Source organism: Schistocerca americana, chromosome 6 (assembly GCF_021461395.2).
Source record: "Schistocerca americana isolate TAMUIC-IGC-003095 chromosome 6, iqSchAmer2.1, whole genome shotgun sequence".
Taxonomy (NCBI): domain Eukaryota; kingdom Metazoa; phylum Arthropoda; class Insecta; order Orthoptera; family Acrididae; genus Schistocerca; species Schistocerca americana.
The window spans coordinates 603531321-603554740 of NC_060124.1; the positions used below are offsets into that span (position 1 = coordinate 603531321).

The 23420-nt window shown below is 39.7% G+C and overlaps 1 protein-coding gene across 1 annotated transcript in view; it reads right to left on the reverse strand.

Annotated features, from left to right (window-relative positions):
* The window catches only part of LOC124619387 (Down syndrome cell adhesion molecule-like protein Dscam2), an 853562-nt gene that overhangs the window by 125074 nt on the left and 705068 nt on the right, over positions 1-23420 (reverse strand). The window contains exons 20-21 of the mRNA XM_047145731.1: positions 22957-23176; positions 10489-10730 (exon numbers count right to left, since the gene is read on the reverse strand). Coding sequence (XP_047001687.1) covers positions 10489-10730; positions 22957-23176 — 462 coding nt within the window. The remainder of the gene's footprint in view (positions 1-10488; positions 10731-22956; positions 23177-23420) is intronic.

Genomic DNA, 23420 nt, shown 5'->3' on the forward strand with positions numbered 1-23420 from the left:
AAAATACCTTGCCCAGACCATCATGAACAATTGTGCCACAATAACATGGCACATTGTCATCCATAAAAATTCCATCGTTGTTAGTGACATGAAGTCCATGAATGGCTCCGAATGGTCTCCAAGAAGCTGAACAAACAGAGTGCCCACTCCATCCGCATAAACACAGCCCACACCATTACAGAGCCACCAGCAGCTTACACAGTACCTTGTTGACAACTTTGGTCTATGGCTTCATGAAAACTGTGATACACTCAAACCTTGCCATTAGGCAACTGAAATTGGGATTCATAGGACCAGGCCACAGCTTTCCAGTCATCTAGGGTCCAACTGATATGCTCACAAGCCCAGGACAGGTACTGCAGACAATGTTGTGATGCTGCCAGAGGCACTCGTGTCGGCTGTCTGCTGCCGTACCCCATTAACACCAAATTTCACTACACTGTCCCAACGGATACATTTGTCATATGTCCCACACTGATTCCTGTGGTTATTTCATGCAGCGACACTTGTCTGTTAGCGCTGACATCTCTACACACGTGCTGCTGCTCTTGGTTGTTAAGTGAAGGCTGTGGTGTGAGGTAATGCCTGAAATTTGGTATTCTCGGCACGCTCTTGACACTGTGGAGCACAGAATATTGATTTCCATAACAATTTCTGAAATGGAACACCCCATGTGTTGAGCTCCAACTACTATTTTGCATTCAAAGTCCGTTAATTCCCATAGTGCAGCCAAATCACATCAAAAACTTTTTCACATGACTCACCTGAGTACAAATGACAGCTCTGCCAATCCCTTTTATATCTTGTGTACACAATACAACCACCCTCTGTATATGTGTATATCGCTAACCAAGGATGTTTGACACTTGAGAGTAATTATTACTTAGCAACATAATTATGCAGCAAATACAAAGATAAGGGTGGTGTTGCCATATACGTTAAATATACTGTTACTTGCAGAACAACTAATGGGGAAAGTTATTGTTTAGGACAACATTTGGAAAAAAGTGCCATAGAATTTTTTTTTAAATAATTCTCATACCCCAGAAGTAACATTATACAGAGTTCCTTCAGGGAATTCTAATCTCTTTTTGAGGCAGATGCACTCCTAAAATACAGGGTGTACATGAAGTCCAGGAACACTTGCAATTATTTATTGCACAGGAACCAAACATTGTACAGATATCATACATATGTCATTTTGAAGAGAAACCTGAAAGTTTTTTTTCATGTATACTGCCAAAGTGTAGTTTGGTAATATGTCGATAGTCAGGGCTAGTTGCAAACATGGTGAGTTCAGGTGTGGAGCAAGCTTTATGTGTGTTGGAGGTTGACAAAAACAAGTGTGCAATGGCTGTTCAATGGAATTTTAGAACCAAGTATGGTAAGAAGCCACCGACAAGGAAGGCCATTTACTACTGGCACAACAAATTTGTTACAACGGGTTGCTTGTGCCCGGCAAAGAGAAGCGGACATCCCAGTGTGAGTGAAGTGAATGTGGAGTGCATATGAGAGACATTCACAAGGAATCCAAAGAAATCAGTGCATCACGCATCTCATGAACTCAAAATGGCTCCAATGACAGTGTGGAAAGCCCTATGACAGAAGCTGTCTATGAAACCACTCAAATTGAAGCTAGTGCAGAAGCTCAATGATGACTACAAAAGCGTTTTGAGTTTTGTTCACAGTTGCAAGAACTGAGTGAGGGTGGGTACGGCATTGTTGATAGCCTAATTTTTAGCGACGAAGTAACTTTTCACACTAATGGGAGAGAGAACAGGCATAATTGTCAAATCTGGGGTACAAAATATACACACGAATGCACTGAATCTGAGCATGATTCCCCAAGGGTGAATGTTTTTTGTGCCTCATCACGTCGAAAACTGTACAGGACATTCTTCTTCGCCGAGAGTGCTGTCACTGGATATTCCTACTTGGACATGTTGCACCAATGGCTGATGCCTCAAATGCAATAAAACTCTCCGTTCATCTTTCAGCAGGATGGGGTTCCATCTCATTTTCATCATGAAGTTTGTGGGTACCTGAACACGGAGCTGCTGCATTGATGGATCGTCTGTGCTACAGAAGGGCACAGCTGTTTCATGAAATGGCCTGCCCAATCACCAGATCTCACTCTGTGTGACTTTTTTTTTGTGGAGACACATTAAAGATCTGCTGTATGTACCACTTCTACCATGTGATGTAGCAGAGCTCTGGGAGAGAATACGGGAAGTGACTGCCACAGTCGACAATGCTGTTCTGGGACTGGTATGGAGTGAATTCGCTTACCGTATTGACATCTGCTGGGTCAATCATGTTTTCCGCATATAAAATGTTTGTAAAAAAAAACTTTCAGAGTTTCTATTCAAAATGCAATATGTATGACATCTGTCAATCTTTAGTTCTTGTGCAACAAATAATTGAAAGTGTTCCCGGACTTTATGTGCACCCTATATGTATTGAAACACAGAAAAGATGTGGCAGTGCTTGGGAACATCAATATAAATTTTCTCAATTCCAGACCTAGAAAATTTGATTTCCACATATAATCTTGCTTCTGTGGTTAGTTTCCCTACTTGCATAACTTCCACACAAGCACACTAATTGATAATATATTTAGCAACAACACTAAAATTGGGGAAGACAAGTCCTGAGTGGTCTCTCTGACCATAATGGACAAAGATTTGCTATCAACAGTGCAAGTATCTATCAGAGTGAAAGTGGCCCCACTGGAAAGCTGCTAGGACAATTAATGATGAAACGATCCAGACTCTTAAATCACATCTCTATGACACAGAATTAATTGAGATTGAGCCAATTCCAAGCACAAACTTTTCCACAATGAAGTGGCACTGATATTTGAAAGTACCTTCCCAAATATAATGTATAAGACCCAAACCAAGAAATTCACAAAAAAGGTCTAGAGATATTTAGCGAGTCACGGAGGAATGTATATCGGAAATAGAGATTAGAGGCTATAGGAGGGGGAGTGTTCATTGCCGCTGACAAAAATATTCTCTCTATTGAGGTCGAAGTCGAGACTGACAGTGAAATTATCTGGTCGCATGTAACAGGTCTAGGTGAAACCAAGCTATTTTTTTATGTTTTTACTGGCTGTGACAGTTCTAGACTCACTCAAAGATTGTCTATGGTCAGTAGTGTATAAGAAATACCCAGATCATGCATTTTACTAGTTGGAGGCAACTTTAATCTACCAAGTATAGACAGGGATGTCTATGAATTCATTGCAGGGGATACAGACAGACAGTTCTGCAAAGTACTTCTGAACATGTTTTCTAAATACTATTTTGAGCAGATAAATCAACAGCCTACATGCAATGGAAATATCTTAGAATTTGCAGCTACAAATAGGCTAGACCTTATCGACAGCAGCAGTATAGAACAGGCATTAGCGATCATGATGGCGTATCAGTTAAGAATGCTAAGAGACTGTTTTTGCTAGAAAGAGTAGTTAAGCAGTTGTTAGCATCTCACTCAGGCAGTGAAATGACATCCCTTAAAGACATTGGCCCCTTACTTAGCTCATATTTATTGTCAATCTCCAGCCCAGTACAAAGTCCGAAGTAATTGGAAAAAAGTGCAAGTGAGTTTTGTGCAGAAGAAGGGCAAAACAATGGCCCCACAAAATTACAGACCAATATCCCTAACATTAGGTTGCTGCAGAATCCTCGAACATATTCTCAGTTCGAATATAATAAATTTTCTTCAGACCAAGAAATGTAATAAAAAGGAAGAGATATATGTAATTTGTCTTCTTCTGGTGGATACTGAACTGAGCAGATGCAAAGGAAGGCGTGCTCATGATTTTCAATAGCTTTGCTTAAATAAATATAAGTTTCAAAATACTTTGACACTGACTAAATTAATTAACAATCTAGTTAACAAATTTATCTTTCCTAAAAGAACACAGAAAGAAAGTTATTGAGGAAAAAACAAAAGGATTTCTCAGCCATTTGCTGAAAGTGTTGGTGAGGAACACGTGAAGCAGGTAATCATCACCTTATGATGTGCAGGAGAAACATGTTGAGCACATCTCATAGCCTTTACACTTAGTCACCAGCACTTGCCTCATTCTGTACAAAATGTGACACTCATTGTCCAGGCTGCACAGACCTGAGGATGTCTATTGGCTGGAGATGTGCGTGGTCAGCCACTGCTCTCCCGGCTATTTTGCAGACTTTACAGACTGTGGAGCCACTACTACTCAGTCAAGTAGCCCCCTGATTGGCATCACGAGCTGAATACGTCCCATATCAGTACTCCCATTGGGAAAAATCCTCATCAGTACCAGAGATCGAACTTGGGACCTCTGCAAGGCAGCTGTCTATACTGATCATTCAATTATGGAGATGGACAAAAATTGAATAAACCTATGCTCAAATTAAAGACACTATTGTTATTCTTAGGTATCTTCTATCTCACACAACTTTCTTTCCATTCAAAAATTATGCGTGCATCCAAAATGGCAGATGCTAAAACTGCCATTGCATTGGTCACCATGACCACAAAACCATGCCGCCAGGTTTATCATATTGCTAACATAACGTCACAGGTTCTCTCCCCTCATTTCATTTTACGTGACTTTTTTGTTTATCCACCTGCTTTTGTTTTAGAAGAGTGTCAACTCTTGTTAATACCTCTCTCCTACATGCCAAACTTCACAGAAGTGAGGTTGTGTGGGAGGATCATGAGCCACACCAGGACTGCTCTGGCAGTAAAAACATTACCCATGAACGACACTGTTCCAGGCTCAAATTCCAGTCAGGCACACGGTTTTAATCTGCCAGAAAGTTTGAGGTTTCGTTTTTGTTTAAGTGTAGTGTAGTTATTGAACCTAAAAGGAGTAAAATCACTTTTATTCATGCTTAATAACTGATCATAAAGTTGCACATTCACTTTTTAATAAAGGAGGAAATTCCTAACTAGGAAGATAAAAATAAATGATGATGTAATCAGTAAATGGGCTCCACAGAAACATAAAAATATGAAAGGTCACAGACTGGTTGAACTCTGCAGTCAGTATACCCTCATCTCAAAATCCACCTACTCCAAAAGTGGGCTAAATAAACATAAAACTTGAAAATATCCTGACTGGACAAAAGTGGAAAGGCAACTGGATCATGACCACCTTGGACAACTCCTTTTACAAAGACATCTACATTGTTTACATACTAAGTGCAGTGCATATGGGTTCATACCATTATAATGTCAAAATCAAATTTAAATTAATTCACATCTCTGAAGATGAAGATATCAAAACCTGACAAAGAAAAGAGGATTTACAAACCATGACAATTAGTCAGAAATTACAAATATCAAGAAACCACATGAACCACAAAATTAACAGACAATTCAGAACAACCAATACCAATTATTGACCAACAAGATGAAAACCTAGAATCCTTAAACCTATGTAAAAGGCATGGTTGGTCAACTTCAAAGTGTAACATAATTCATGAAGAAAGGCACCAGTCATGTTTAAAATTACAAATCCACAAATGAGAAGAGCATTTATTCTATAAACTCCAAAAGTATCATCCGAATTATCAGATGGATCAAGAAAAAGTATCAGAATGAAATATTTTCAATTATTGTATTTCACCAAAGCCTTCCAGAGACTATTACAAAACCTTCCTACAAATACGAAACACCACCCACCCACCCCTCAACAACCCTGGTATAAGTAACAATATTGTGAAAAAGATAGTTGCTACTCAACATATAGCGGACACGCCGAGTCGCAGATAGGTATAACAAAAAGACTGTTGGATCAGAAAGCGGCTTTCAGTCAGCAAAGCCGTCATTGAAAACAGACAACATGCACACACACACACACAGACACACATACACACAAATGCAACTCACACACACATGACCACAGTCTCTGGCAGCTGAAGTCAGTTGGCAGTACCACATGATGGGAGAAACTACTGGGTGGTCAGAATAAGGAGGGGCCTGGGGTGGGGAAAGGGTGGTACAGTAGGGTAGGGGTGGGGTATGGTAAAGTGCTGCTTGTGGGATGTACAGGGGTGAGGTGGAGAGAGGGTAGGACAGCTAGATGCAGTCGAGAGGTTAGACGGAGGGTGAGGGGGGAGCAATGGAAAAGGAGAGAAGTAAAGAGGATGTGTTGGTGAAATAGAGGGCTTTGTAGTGCTGGAATGGGAACAGGGAAGGGATTAGATGGGTAAGGACAAAGGCGAACGAACATAGTGACCAGGAGTGTTATGGCAAGGTAGGATATACTGCAGGGACAGTTCCACCCTGCGCAGTTCAGAGAAGCTGGTGTTCGTGGGAAGGATCCATATGGCACAAGCAATGAAGCAGTCATTGAAATAAAGGAAATTGTGTTGGGTGGCATGCTCAACAACGGGGTGGTCCAAGTGTTTCTTCGTCTTAGTTTGTCGGGGGCATCGTGTGGACACACAGCTTTCGTCATGCCCACATAGAATGCAGCACAGCTTTTAGATCATGACTGGTTTCACAGGTAGCCCTGCCTTTGTGCGTTAGGTAATGTTTGTGACCGGTAAGGAGTAGGTGGTGGTGGGAGGATGTATGGGACAGGTCTTGCTTGCATTTAGGTCTATTACAGGGATATGAGCCGTGAGGCAAGGGGTTGGAACCAGGGATTGTGTAAGTATGGATGAGGATATTGTGTGGGTTCAGTGGGCGGCGGAATACCACTGTGGGAGGGGTAGGAATGATAGAGGGTATGACATTTCTCATTTCATGGCATGATGAGAAGAAGTTGAAACTCTGGTGGAGAATGTAATTCACTTGCTAAAGTCCTGCATGGTACTGAGCTTGTAAAGGTTTCAGTTAGACCCTCAGTATATTTCGAGAATGACTGCTTGAGAGTATAGATGTGACAGCCAAGGGTGGCTACGCTATATGGAAGGGACTTCTCGGTATGAAATAGGTGGCAGCTTTTGAAGTGGAGGTATTTCTGGTGGTTGGTAGGTTTGATATGGACAGCAGTACTGATGTAGTCAGTCACCTTTGAAATGGAGGTCAACATTGAGGAAGGTGGCTTGCTGCATTGAGTAGGGGCTTCTTGGGTTGAGTAGGACTGTATGAAGCGAATGGGGGAGAAGATGTTGAGGTTCTGGAACAACTAGTTCACAAAGTTGTCATCAATGAATCTAAACCAGGTGATGTGTTTGGGATTCTGGGTGTTTAGGAAGGATTCCTCTAGGTGGCCCATGAATAGGTTGGCATAGGATGGTGCCATGTGGATATCCATAGCCATACCTCTGATCTGTTTGCAGGTGATGCCTTCAAAGGGGAAGTAATTGTGGGTGACAGTATAGTTGGTCATTCCGACTATGAAGGAGGTTGTCGGTTAGGAATCCATTGAGCACTGGGAAACATAGTGCTCAATAGAGGTAAGTCCATGGGCATAAGGGATTTTAGCACAAAGGGAGATGGCATCAACAGTGACAGGCTGTGGAGAGTTGGTGGAGAAAATGCTTGGTATCTTTTGTAAAGGAGGGTAGGTTCCGGGTAAGAGGCTGAAGGTGTTGGTCTATGAGAGCAGGTACTCTCTCAGTGGGGTCACAGTAACCAGCAACATTGGGGCGTCTTAGGTGGTTGGATTTACAGACTTTTGGAAGCATGTAGAAGGTAGGAGTGTATGAACTAGTAGCGGTGAGAAGAGAGATGGACTCTGGGGAGAGGTTCTGGGATGGGCTTAAGGATTTGGAGACCCTGCTGGATTTTTGGACTGGAGTCAATATGGCAGAGTTTGTACGTGGATGAATCTGACAACTGGCAGAGTCCTTCTGCCAGCTAATGCTTGCATTTGAACAAAACCGTGGTGGAACCTTTGTCAGCAGTTAGAATTTTAGATTCAAAATCAGTTTTTAGTTGGTGGTTTGCAGTTTTTTAAGTGGATATAGGGTTAGTTTGCATGTTGAGTGATTTTGGGAATGACGGTGAGGCAAGGTTTGAGGTTAATAAATTCTGGACCATTAAGATGGGTTGATTTGCAGCAGTTGGGGCTGATCACAGTTGGATAGAGGAGTGAACTGAGTGATGCAGGGTTCACCATTGGTCTCTGGTTGGTGGCCAAAAATTATTTTCACGGTAGGGACTGGGACAATGAGAGTAGTTCTTTAAAAACGGCTAACTGTGAAATCAGTCATGTGATCTACAAGCTAAGCTGCAGCCACTATGCTGCTTTCTGTTTGGGCATGACAACCAACAAGCTGTCTGTCCACATGAATGGCCATCGACAAACTGAGGCCAAGAAACACCTGGACCACCCCATTGTTAAGTATGCCATCCAACATGACATTCTTCATTTCAGTGACTACTTGACAGCCTGTTCCATATGGATCCCTCCCACCAACACCAGGTTTTCTGCGTAGATAGCAGCTCTCCCTGCAATATATCCTGCGTTCCCATAACCCTCCTGGCCTCGACCTTCATTAGTCATTGCCCTTACCCATGTAGCCCCTTCCTTATTCCCATTCCAACACTAAACAGCCCTCTATTCCACCAATGCATTCAGTGTTTTTAGTTCTCTTGTTTTTCGCTACCCCCTCTCTCCCCTACCCTCTGTCTAACCTCCCGACTGCACCTAGCTGTCCTACCCTCTCTCTCCACCTCATCCCTGTATGCTCCCACAAGCAGCACTTTGCCGTCCCCCATCCCTACCCTGCTATCCCTCCCCCCTCCTCACCCCAGCCTCCTCCTTAATCCCACAACTCAGCTTCCTCTCCCATCATGCACTGCTACTTGCATTCTGGCTTCAGCTTCCAGAGACTGTGGTCATGTGTGTGTGAATTACATTCTGATTGTGTGTGTGTGTGTGTATGTGTGTACATTGTCTATTTTTGACAAAGGCCTTGTTGACCAAAAGCTCATTTTCTGACAGTCTTTTTGTCGTGACTATCTGTGACTTAGCATCTTCGCTATATGGTGTGTAGCAACCGTCTTTTTCTTACTATTCTAACATTCCATCCTGAATATTCGTTAGTATGAGTAATTTATTCATCAAAGATTCATTTTATACAGCAAGATTAAGCAACAATATTATGAAAAATGGTAGTTGCTATACAATGGAGATACTGATGAAGACACATAAACAACTAGAACAAGGAGTAGGTGAATACCAGGGAGGCTTCATGCCTTGGAAAGGCTGTGGAGAACAATATCATCACCTCAAAAATATTTGTGACATATTACAGGAAACAAAAACAACCTCTTGAAATAATGTTTGTAGGTTTTTAAGAACATGTATGAGTATGTTCATATACCTCCATTACTAAGAGGTTAAAGAAATTTTTGATTACATCCAAAATCTATGAAATTAATAGAACTCATTTTAACTAAGAAAAAATCTTTAAGTCAAGGACAGAGAACAATTAACCACACTATTACCTATAATAGAAGGTGTTAAGACCAGAAGATTGCATGCCACCATCATAAATTGCATTTGGGGATTTACAAAAAACGAAGCAGATAAAACCAAGGAACTCAATGACAAACAAATCAGACTACAAACTATGATCAACTAACAAACAATGGTTATTTTAAAAAATGAAAGAACACTGATATCCAAGAAAATGAACCAGTACAGGGCCAAAAGAAAACAAAAAATCTTTGCGTATAAAATTGATGAAAGTGGTCCATGAAACACGATACATGTGGACACTTACTTCGATTCCTCTCTTGCCGCCACTATTCAGGAGTAACAGGATAAACACTGACATCGGGTTTCACTCTCAACCCTCCCTTCATTACATATTTATCACTACCAACAATAATACACTGCAAAAACACTCCTTACACTCACACATACATACTTATGATATACTATACTGAGCAATCATGCATCAGTGCTTTAGCATATTCCATAAACATCAACACAAGTGGATCACAATATTAGGGCACTGAAAATGAGTAAATTAACATGCATAAACAGTCTTAAAAAAACCTTATGAGTGTGTAATTTCATTAATGCAGTTCAGCTTTCAAATATTCCCAAATCCCTGAGGTGCTGCTTTCATTACAAATTTCACCTACTACAAAGTTCACAGTTAAAGAAGGAAGGATGATTAGTAACTGAAGACAGTATTATTTCTACCTGTGGTACAAGTTTTTATAATGTAACATGGACAAAGAATGTATGAAATACAAAGAAGGTAGAATTTTTGGATTTTTTTTCACTTCTATAGCTATCACATTACTATACAAAACTGGTTTTCTAATGCAATGCCAGAATTTTAAAAGGAAAAAAAAAAATCCTTTCTTAACTGTTTGGACTCAGAATCTATATACAAAAAACATGAACCTCAAAATTCTCAAAACCTTGAGAAACTAAAAACTCATGCAATTCAAAATCAAACCACAAAAACTCAAATCCTAATTTCAATGTATGCTCAACTCATTCCAAGGTTGTCCTTCTTGACAGGATCTATGTAGCACAAAGAATAAATGAATGAATAAAATAAAGTCTTTACTCACCATACCAGCTATCACTGGGGCCATAAACAACCTTGTATCCCTTAATGACTCCATTCACAGTGCTGAGTGGTGGAGATACCCATGACACTCTGATTGTCTGAGAGGTGAGAGTGGTGCAGGTTGTATCCTGAGGTGGTTGCTCTGGGATGCCCTCAGCTGTGTACTGACGCACTTCTTCTGACATTGGGCCAGCACCAACTTTGTTGAAAGCTTGGACTACTACAGCATACTGAGTGTACGTCCTATGTAATAAACATTTCAGTGAGATTCTTGTGGTTTTTAAATCTAGACACGTTCATTCACATAATGCTGTTGCAGCTTGCCATTAGTGTAAATTAAAACATAGCGAAAACTTTGTATCTCCATTGAAACTGTAATACTTTGTTTATAACTGAATATTTGTGGCAGCATAGAACTTTCTTAACTATATCTCCTTACAATAAGTCAAAAATAAATTTAAAAACAGAAAAAAATTACAACTGTGAAAAGTGGAGCTTACAGGCTCTTATGAACATGTAAGAGTCATTTATTACATTCTGCAAAACTTACAGAAAAGTGACAAAATTATATTGCTGTGAGACACAACTGCTGAACAGTATTTACCTTCAGATGAAATAATTAGTACTGTTGATAGACACTTACAGAACAACACACACATACACTAGTCTAGTTTCCAGAACTAACAGTTTCTTCCTCAAGGAGGAGAGAATGATATGTCGGCATAGGTTGAAAGTAGAGACGAGTGATGTAGACTCTAGGATGAGAGGGACCCATCTGTTGTGAGGAGGGGGCAAAGATGAAAAGGGAATGTTAAGGGGGGGGGGTGCTGATGAGAGAGTCTTGGTCTCTGAGCCCTTTTCTTCCTTTGTCACCTTTTGTTATTATTGGAGGAGACTTCAGTCTTCAAGCAGTCAACTAGGCTGATTATGGTTTTGTAAATGGTATGTGTGACAAGACATTCTGCAAAACATTACTAAATGCCTACTCTGACAACTAGTCGGAACAGATAGTTCTGGAGCCCATTCATGATGGAAATATAATGACAACAAACAAACCTGCCTTTATAGAAACTAGTATCAGTGACTAATGAAACAGTTCTAACAACAATGATTATTGCAGCCAAAACAAATAGGTAGATTTAGATGTTTAGTCAGTACAGTAAGAAGCAGTCAAATCACATCCCAAAGAGGAGCTCAAAGTATTTACAACTGGGTAGGAGCATGTAGAAGACCTGTGGCTCAAGTTAAAGAATGACTGAGCATGCTCTGGTTCAGTACATACCTAATAGCACTGTTCACTAAAGGAGGGCTTGTGCACAGTGTACAGTACCTGTAAAGAAACTTCAAAGAAACAGCAACTTCCGCATAATGGGTGTCACAATATTCATATGGCTTTATGTAAAGAGATGCTGAATGAAACATAATTTGGCTATCAACAAGGCAATGTGTAACCCTTCAGTGACTACCATAGCAGAATATTATTGAAAAAGGACTCTCACAAAACTCAAAATTAGTGATCAAACACTCACAAAACATAGAAACTGAAACTGAGGGTATAAAAGCAAAAGCATAAATGCTGTATTCCATTTTCACTTTTTCCTTTACTTAGGAAGATATAGGAGTAGTGCCCCAGTTTAATCCTCACACTATTATAAGGATGAGAGATATACATGGTGTCAGTGGTGTTGCAAAACACTTAAAATCACTGAAATCGAACATGGCTCCATGGTCTGATTCAATCCCTGTCACATTCTGAACACGATTTACAGCTGAGTTAGCTCCCATTTTAATCACAGTATATTGCAGATCCTTTGAACAAAACATTGTTCGCAGTGACACCAAACACACCTGCCTACAAGAATGGCAGCAGAAATGATTTGCAAAACACTAGAGCAGATTCTAAGCTTAAACATTATGAGGTCTTTCAAAATAAATGGCCTCCCCCAGGCAACCAGGACAGATTCAAAAAATAATGACCTTGCAAAATGAAACTTGCAATTTTCTTTCATGACACTCTAAAAGCCATAGGTCAAGACCATTATATGGATGCAGTATTTCTCGACATCTGAAAAGAATTTGACTTGATACAATAACAACAGCAATTACTGTGAGCACACAAATATGGCCTCACAAAAAGTGTCTATTACTGCACTATAGGTTTCTTGGTAGAGAGGATGCAGTACATCATCTTTGATGGCGAGCCCTCCACAGGTAACAGGGAAGAGTGTTCATTCATTATATTGATCACCTTCCAGAAAGTATTAATGACAACACAAGACCTACTGCAGATGATACAGTTATCTACGATGGAGTATGTCTGAAAAAAGCTGCAGAAATATTCAACCATACCTTTAAAAAATTTGAAAGTGATGCAAAGATTGGAAACTTGGTTTAAATGTTCAGAAATGTAAACTCAAGCACTCCACAAAATGCAGAAAATAAATATTCAATGACGATAACAATAATGAGTCACAATTGGAATCAGCTGGCTCACACAAATACCTATGTTTACCAATTTTCATGAGTATGGAATTTCATGACTATATGCTCAATAACTGTAGGTAAGGCAAGTGGTAGATTTTGGTTCACTGGCAGAATACTAACAAAGGTCAGTCAGTCCACAAGAAAGACTGCAAAATCCTCGTGCGAGCCCTCTAAGAATATTATCCAAGTATGATTAACAGGGGAGACAGAACATATACAATGAAGGGTGGCACGAATGGTCACAGCTATGTTTGACTTGTGTGAGAGCACCAAGGAAGTGCTGAAAAACCCAAATTGGCAGTCGCTTCTAGACATTCAACAATTATCCCACAGCTCTTTAAGTAGGCACTTAAAGAGATGCACTTAAAGAGTTTAGAGACCAGCCTTAAGTGAAGGATTCAAACCATCTAGAACTATTGTATATACCCCTACATAATGCCACTGTAGAGGCAGTAACGGCAAGGTTAGAATAATTAGACAGTATACAGATACTATCCCCACACCACATACCAGGTGTGTAAGTGTGAAATGCGAATTTCAACAACAGATTTGGCACCAATGTAGTTTGTGCTATAAAGATTTAACACTGCTCCATTTTGTTGTGTCATCAACAAGTGTCATACATGCATGAGATATAAACTGGAAAAGTGTCTGCATAGCATTGTGTTGTAGTGTCCAATGTGTCAAAATTTGTACTGAACAAAGAGCATTCGCAAACAGCATTAACTTTTTGTTTCCATTTTTAGAAAACTGCTGCTGAATCATACTGATTACTTCCATCGCAAGATACGTGTGAGTGATGGTTTCGGCATTTAAAAAATGGTGACTTTGATGCTGCAAGACAAGGAACGTGGAAAACTGCCAAAAAACATGAAGATGTGGAATTTGAGGCATTGTTGAAGATTCTCAAACACAAAAACAACTCACCGAGCAACTGAGCTTTCGTCAACAAGCTGTTTCCAATCATCTACAAGAGATGAGAAAGATTCAGAAGACCAGCAGGTGGATACCATATGAGCTGAATGGCAGGAAAATGTAAAAGCGCAAAAATATATGTGACATTTTGTTCGCTTGGTACAAAAGGAAATCATTTTTGCATCGTATAGCTAAAGGGGAAGAAAATTGGATTTATTTTGAGAACTCCAAATGCAAAAAATCATGCGTAGCCCCAGGCACACCTTTCTCATCGACTGCAAGACTGAATCACTTTTGCAGAAAAACAACGCTCTGTGTTTGGTGGAACCAGTGATGTACTCTACAATGAGCTGTTAAAATCTGGGGAAATGGTTAACACTAATTGTGGGAAATGGTTAACACAAAATGTTACCAACAACAATTGACCAACTTGAACCATTTGCTGCTTGAAAAAGGCCACAATACTGACAGAGGTAACACAGTCATTTTTCTTCATGACAATATTCCTTAACATATGGCAAAACTGGTTTGCAACACATTGGAAGTGCTTAGCTGGGAAGTTCTACACCATGCGACTTACTCATCGGACTTGGCTCCTTCCGGTTACCACTTGTTTGCATTGATGTGTCATGCACTTACTGAGCAGTACTTTGGTTTATATGAAGATGTGAAAAAATGGCTCAATGAATGGTTCACAGCAAAAGGGGAAAATTTTTAGTTGCATGGTATTCACAAATTGCTCGAAAGATGGGAAAAATACATAAGAAATGATGGAGTATACTTTGAATAAAGCACTATTTATCACTCTTCTGAATTTAACTTCTTTTTTCTTGTTATACAAATAATCTGCCTTTCAAACATCTGGTACATAATTGGAACATGAAGAAACCATAATATGTTGTACCATGCTAAATACTCTCTGACATGCATTTTCCTCTGTTTTGCAGAGAATGTTTATAGCTGTATATGTATTGAGCCTTCTGAGAAGATTACTACTCTCCTCACATGGTCCACATACATATTTCTCCTGGTTCTATTACCCAAACCACCAACAACTATCAGCCAATAAGAGCATCCAACCCTCTTCCAAAACCGTTACCCAATACCACCTGTCATTGACATCAAATATCTTTCATAGTAAGCTTCCATTATGATTCCCAAAATGTTATTCCACCCATCCTAGACAAAAATCTAATTTTATTTCACTTCTGCTCACAACCAATGTAATATGGATCACATTCATGTGAAAGTCTCTGGTGCAAGAGGTGGCCGCCTACAGCACACGCTATTACAGTATTGTCACCAGTATATCTCATACCATTATAGATAGCATCACCTATGAAAGCAATTGTATCGGGTATACCAATTCTACTGAAAGGTCTGCACAGATTTCTACATGAGTAGTGCCACCAACCAATATGAAAGTCTATTGCCAAACTGAGCCTAGGGGTAATGTTGATAACACTGTAGAAAGTGCTGTTTGGCACAACATGCTTGTCAACATCAGTTTTAGTGTGTTATTTAGACCCCTCCCCTGCCACTGCCAAGAAACTCTTTAAACAAAGTAACTGGAAACAGTCACTACAAGATAAGCTTTCAGTCCCGAAATCCTTCTGGTCTCAATCTTCACTAATGCTTGTCTTCCACCCAAATTTGGAAGCCTGAGAGCTTAAATGTGGAAGACCTTCCACCTTTAATCTCTCACATTTTCAAATCTCATCTGGTGTAGTTCCCAACAACTAGTCTTTCCTTCTTATCCCATCTGGAAAGTCTCCCCTGAACTGGGGTTCTGGGTGACTCTTATGAGCTGTACCCTTTTCTCTAAACCTCTCCACTCTTTTTCCTTTACTCATTTCCTTTCCCTTCAACTCTTCTGTCAAAAGAAGGAGCCACTGGCTCCAAAGGCTTGTCAAAGTTCAATCATTTTGTGTGTGTGTTCCCCTGCTGCCACTTGGTGAGTAAATTTTTATATCTGTCTGTTTACATTATATTATCAATAACTGATTATTTTTGCAGTTAATTGTGGTGATGCCTATTGCAGACAGAATAGCTTATTTTGGCTGCAGCCTTGATACGTTCCAGACTCTGTAGAGAGACTCCAAGCAGAAACTACTGTATGTAAAATTAATTCACAGTAGAGAAGGGCATACAAGGTTGTTGTTGTGGTCTTCAGTCCTGAGACTGGTTTGATGCAGCTTGCCATGCTACTCTATCCTGTGTACAAGCTGCTTCATCTCCCAGTACGTACTGCAGCCTATATCCTTCTGAATCTGTTTAGCGTATTCATCTCTTGGTCTCCCTCTACGATTTTTACCCTCCACACTGCCCTCCAATAGTAAATTGGTGATCCCTTGATGCCTTAGAACATGTCCTACCAACCGATCCCTTCTTCTAGTCAAGTTGTGCCACAAACTCCTGTTCTCCCCAATTCTATTCAATACCTCCTCTTTAGTTATGTGATCTACCCACCTAATCTTCAGCATTCTTCTGTAGCACCACATTTCGAAAACTTCTATTCTCTTCTTGTCTGAAATATTTATCGTCCATGTTTCACTTCCATACATGGCTACATTTCATACAAATACTCTCAGAAACGACTTCCTGACACTTAAATCTATACTCGATGTTAACAAATTTCTCTTCTTCAGAAACACTTTCCTTGCCATTGCCAGTCTACATTTTATATCCTCCCTACTTCAACCATCATCAGTTATTTTGCTCTCCAAATAGCAAAACTCCTTTACTACTTTAAGTGTCTCATTCCCTAATCTAATTCCCTCAGCATTACCCGAGTTAACTTGACTACATTCCATTATCCTCGTTTTGCTTTTGTTGATGTTCATCTTATATCCTCCTTTCAAGACACTGTCCATTCCCTTCAACTGCTCTTCCAAATCCTTTGCTGTCTCTGACAGAATTACAATGTCATCGGCAGACCTTAAAATTTTTATCTCTTTTCCATGGATTTTAATACCTACTCCGAATTTTTCTTTTGTTTCCTTTATTGCTTGCTCAATATACAGATTGAATAACATCGGGGAGAGGCTACAACCCTGTCTCACTCCCTTCCCCACCACTGCTTCCCTTTCATGTCCCTCGACTCTTACAACCGCCATCTGGTTTCTGTACAAATTGTAATAGTTCTCTGTATTTTACCCCTGCCACCTTCAGAATTTGAAAGAAAGTATTCCAGTCAACATTGTCAAAAGCTTTCTCTAAGTCTACAAATGCTAGAAACGTAGGTTTGCCTTTTCTTAATCTAGCTTCTAAGATAAGTCATAGGGTCTGTATTGCCTCACATGTTCCAACATTTCTATGGAATCCAAACTGATCTTCCCCCAGGTCGGCTTCTATCAGTTTTTCCATTTGTCTGTAAAGAATTCGCGTTAGTATTTTGCAGCCGTGACTTATTAAACTGATAGTTCGGTAATTTTCACATCTGTCAACACCTGCTTTCTTTGGGATTGGAATTATTATATTCTTCTTGAAGTCTGAGGGTATTTCGCTTGTCTCATACATTTTGCTCACCAGATGGTAGAGTTTTGTCAGGACTGGCTCTCCCAAGGCTGTCAGTAGTTCTAATGGAATGTTGTCTACTCCCGGGGTCTTGTTTCGACTTAGGTGTTTCAGTGCTCTGTCAAACTCTTCATGCAGTATCGTACCTCCCATTTCATCTTCATCTGCATCCTCTTCCATTTCCATAATATTGCCCTCAAGTACATTGCCCTTGTATAGACCCTCTATATACTCCTTTCACCTTTCCGCTTTCCCTTCTTTGCTTAGAACTGGGTTTCCATCTGAGCTCTTGATATTCATACAAGTGGTTCTCTTTTCTCCAAAGGTCTCTTTAATTTTCCTGTAGGTAGTATCTACCTTACCCCTAGTGAGATAAGCCTCTACATCCTTACATTTGTCCTCCAGCAATGCCCGCTTAGCCATTTTGCACTTCCTGTCAATCTCATTTTTGAGACGTTTGTATTCCTTTTTACCTGCTTCGTTTACTGCATTTTAATATTTTCTTCTATCATCAATTAAATTCAATATTTCTTCTATCACCCAAGGATTTCTATTAGCCCTCATCTTTTTACATACTTGATCCTCTGCTGCGTTCACTACTTCATCTCTCAAAGCTACCCATTCATCTTCTACTGTATTTCTTTCCCCCATTCCTGTCAATTGTTCCCTTATGCTCTCCCTGAAACTCTGTACAACCTCTGGTTCTTTCAGTTTATCCAGGTCCCATCTCCTTAAATTCCCTAGTTTTTGCAGTTTCTTCAGTTTTAATCTGCAGTTCATAACCAATAGATTGTGGTCAGAGTCCACATCTGCCCCTGGAAATGTCTTACAATTTAAAACCTGGTTCCTAAATCTCTGTCTTACCATTATATAATCTATCTGAAACCTGTCAGTATCTCCAGGCTTCTTCCATGTATACAACTTTGTTTTATGATTCTTGAACCAAGTGTTAGCTATGATTAAGTTATGCTCTGTGCAAAATTCTATCAGGCGGATTCCTCTTTCATTTCTTAGCCCCAATCCATATTCACCTACTACGTTTCCTTCTCTTCCTTTTCCTACTACCAAATTCTAGTCACACATGACTATTAAATTTTCGTCTCCCTTCACTATCTGAATAATTTCTTTTATCTTATCATACATTTCTTCAATTTCTTCATCATCTGCAGAGCTAGTTGGCATATAAACTTGTACTACTGTAGTAGGTGCGGGCTTCATGTCTATCTTGGCCACAATAATGCTTTCACTATGCTGTTTGCAGTAGCTTACCCGTACTCCTATTTTTTTTTTTTTTTTTTTTTTTTCATTATTAAACCTACTCCTGCATTGCCTCTATTTGATCTTGTATTTATAATCCTGTATTCACCTGACCAAAAGCCTTGTTCCTCCTGCCACCAAACTTCACAAATTCCCACTATATCTAACTTTAACCTATCCATTTCCCTTTTTAAATTTTCTAACCTACCTGTCCGATTTAGGGACCTGACATTCCACACTCCGATCCGTAGAATGCCAGTTTCTTTCTCCTGATAACGACGTCCTCTTGAGTAGTCCCTGCCCGGAGATCCAAATTGGGGACTATTTTACCTCCGGAATATTTTACCCAAGAGGATGCCATCATCATTTAACCATACAGTAAAGCTGCATGCCCTCGGGGAAAAATTACGGTTGTAGTTTCCCGTTGCTTTCAGCCATTCACAGTACCAGCACAGCAAGGCCGTTTTGGTTAGTGTTACAAGGCCAGATCAGTCAATCATCCAGACGGTTGCTCCTGCAACTACTGAAAAGGCTGCTGCCCCTCTTTAGGAACCACATGTTTGTCTGGCCTCTCAACAGATACCCCTCCGTTGTAGTTGCATCTACGGTATGGCTATCTGTATCGCTGGGGCACGCAAGCCTCCCCACCAACAGCAAGGGCTATGGTTCATGGGAGGGGGCATACTACAAGGTATAACTATATAAATTAAAATTATGTACAAGCCACGATCACTCCAAGTGCTATACACCAATCACAGCAGTCATATTTCAGAACAAGCCGCCATGTAAGCTTGCTGTTTATCATTTTATATGTTAGAAGACACTGCTTTAGCATGACATCAGCATGTTGTGCAGCTACTGTTTGCAGGTGAAAAACAAACATCCGATGTGCTACAAATATCTGAGATGTTGTAATATGGTAGTTTTCACCATATTTCACAGTTTTCTGTTTATTTCACCATGCAGGTTTTAAATTTTTATTTGGAGGTGAACATAAAATGAAAGAACCCTCAAAATTGCAGGTTTTAAGGTATAATTTGTGGCTGTAGTGTGTTAGGAAAAGGCTCCATTACCTTGTACATCATTAGGAGAAGTGACAGTCTTTTCAATTATGTACTCTACAGTATTTCTAGTGGCAAAACCCACTTTTTTTCCCTAATAGGTCTAGTATATGACATACAGTTTTGAAATGTATTTCTTGTTTGTTTATGGATTCGCAATTTGCTTATGTCAGTTGATTTTATGAGTATTTGTAAAATTGCTACTTAGGAGGAGAAGAAAGAAATTCTTGCACCGACTTTGATTTATAGCTTCTGTGCCCATTTATACTTTACGAGCCAGTAGTCTAGAAATTTCAAATTTTTTGTAAGCTAAGGTCTGTAAGCTTATTAAGTAGTGAGCTAAACAAAGTATGTTAGTGTGGTGAGGTGGCTGTACTGGCTGTCGGGTGATGTAGCAAGTTGCCAGCCAAAGCCGTTTACTAAATTCTGATGAAGCATATTCTTTGAGACTCAATGTTTGAACTTAAAAGGTTGGTGATTGATATTGTTGCTGAATACAGAACACTGGAAATACATGCAAAAAAGACAAGGCTGAGTTACAAGTGGCACAAGAAAAGATGGCGGCCGGAGCCCTTTGTCACGTATTGGCTTGGTCTGGAACACTTTGTGTTGACTGTCATGTTTTCGCATTGCTGCCACAACATAGCAACAGTTCTATCATAGTTGCATGGTGAAGCTAAACATTGCAAGTTGTGTTGGCAATGCTGATTGTGGATTACATTAGCACTTCCTTTCTCACATCTCCCCTCTCCACAATGGCCTAAAATATTCCCATAACTCTGCTACCATCTGTGGAGCAAACTTTCCGTCTTTTGTGCCATTTATAACTTTTACAGTCACATCAAATGTCAATAGAAAAAAAATGGGGCAAAGTTGAACGAGACGTCGAGTAAGAACGTAGAATCGAGGTAAACCTTACTAGGAACAAATGTAAAATCAGAGATTGTAAAATCAAAGTTCCACTGTATGTAGATTATTTAACTGTATCAGTTAAAATTTGTATTTGAAGTATTATTCACATGCAAATATTAGAAGTGTGGTACATGTACAGGCAGGGGAAAATAAAACTGACCCTGTTAACTAATGACATCAGATTGACCCATGTTAATGAACAATGTAGAAGGCACTGGAAATGGCCACAATTGATGTCGATGCAGTGCTTTGCTTGATTTATCAACAAAATTGTGAGACACACATAGCAATTCTAACTTACGGAGAGCAGCAATACCTTTTCTAATATCTAATATTCTGCTGTAGCTGTTCCATTGTGTGGGGATTATCTGAATGCACCTGCCCTTCAACTTGTCCCTTTATATAAAATCTACAGGGATTGAGGTGGCCAGGTGATTAAGGTGGCCAGGATATTTCACTAACTCTGGTGACTGACCTGTCCTCACCAAACATCTCACTCACTCATGACGAAGTTGGCATGGCAGTGCTGCTCATCTGCGGAAGATACCCATGTAGTTATTCGTCATGGATTAAATAGTTGCATCCTTAAAATAGTTTCATCATTAAAGAAACATGTTATGATGCAGACACCAGACACTGTGCATCAAACACCACTCTTGAGATTATGCAATTACTACTCAAAGTACGGACGGGGATTTTCTGATGCATAATGGTGCATGTTCTGTGAAATCATACTCTGACAGGCAGAACCTGGACACATCCAAAAAAATTGAAAACTGAGGATCCTAAAGTTTTGATTCCACTTTGCTCAGAAGCCACTGGCAGAACTCAACATGCAAAAGTTCATCTGGCTGTTTAAACTCCCGCACAAGAGTCAGTTGATAAGGATACAGATGGGGGACCTTATGGATGATGTTCTGACATGACAACCACTTAATTTACACTTGCAAAGATTAATGACACTGAGATTTCATCAGGCTTTGTTCCTGGTTTTTCTTCACTTGAGCAACATTTTCCAGTGTTCAAACAGTTTTAGAACAGTTATGGAAGGGCTCACTTCGTGCCATTTTGCCACTAAGTTTTGTGTGGCCGACTCTGATGGAAGTTTTGCCAAAACACCTCTAGTCTTAAACCCTTGTGCAATCAGTTTCCTACAAAATGTGCTTTGCATTAACACTTGGCAATTAACATCTTTTATTTTATCATGCGCACCATTTTGTGTTGCACTCAACTGCTCACTAAGTACACTAGCTCCTTTCAGTCATTCAGACATAATGACAAAGTGAAGTAATATGGACAGAACATGTGGGATGTGTGCATGCTCAGACACGTGACAGCAGCCAGCTGGTGCATCAGAACCACAGTTGTCAGCGATTTCTGTGATGAGCAGTTTTCCTCTTTATTGAGAGGGCTCCATTTGCGTCAGTCTTATAAATATTTTCCAGGTCAGTTTTATTTTCCCCGTGTTGTACTAATTATTATTTACAAATATTAATTGTATACTTAATTAACTGATCATGACATGCCTAATGCCAGTAGCATGCACTGTAATCAGAACTAAAATGGGCCAGTACATAAATAAACATATTTCATTAATGCTGCCACTGTTTATGCAACTACTAAGTAACATTCCTTCTTAACATAACTGATGAAAACCAAAACAGTGGCACAATGGCACTTGATGGTGACTTGCAGTTCAAAGGTTTGGCAACATAGAACCCATGAACTTGTGGCACTCAAGGTTGTAAATTTACTGCAGTATCTAAGCATAGTGTATAAAAAACCAAAGCAGCAACAAAGTGTAACAGTTTTTGCACATACAGTTTACAATGAGGTAAATGCCAATGATCCAAATTGCCATTATTATGACAAAGAACTAAGTAGGAAATAAATGAAACATTTCCAGTAAATAGAGAAGATATATCTTTAAAGCATATGAAAGAGACTGTTTAACAACTGGCATCTATTGTTCGAGAAAGTTTACATGGTCTGGAGGGGTGAGGGAGGGAGGGAGGGCACTTTCATATAAATTTATATATGTATTCCACCATTTCTAACCAAAGTACATTACATGAAATAAGATACACACATGATACCAACAAAATATAGTGATCTTTATGGGATCAAACCACAAAAGGATTTCCAAGCAATAGGGGACAGGAATCAATCATTATGAATTCGATATATGTAAAGACACAACGTGGAGAGAGCATACTAATGTTTGTGCAGGTTTACATGTGTGTGTGTGTGTGTGTGTGTGTGTGTGTGTAACTCGACTTTTCTATTAATGTATAAATGCTAAAAATTTGTGTAGGTGTACTCACTTCAGGTCAGTTATCTGAAGATGATGCTCTTTGCCTTCTTCTTTGCTGAATTCAACAGTTTCAAACAAATATGGTGTGTCAGCTGATGCTGCCTTGTAACCCACATAATAACCAAGTATCTCTCCATTCCATTGATCCCGTTCTGGAGGTTTCCACAAAATCTTCAATGTATGTTGACCTTCAGCTTCAACCTTAACATTCATTGGTGGACCACTGGGTACTTTGGACAGAGGAAAGAAATGTGGATAAACTAATTCAACAAAGTGCCACTTATTATGTAAAACCTATGTAGCTTTGTTCTATATTCTAAACAGATATTCAGTCGGAGATCAGTAATAAGTCATATTTTCACATTTTAATGTAAGTTTTAAACATATATTCCAGTTCCCAAGATGCAAAACAAACTCTGAAATGAAGGAAATTACTGAGACACTTGAGGTATAACATCAGCTTACCAACTGATG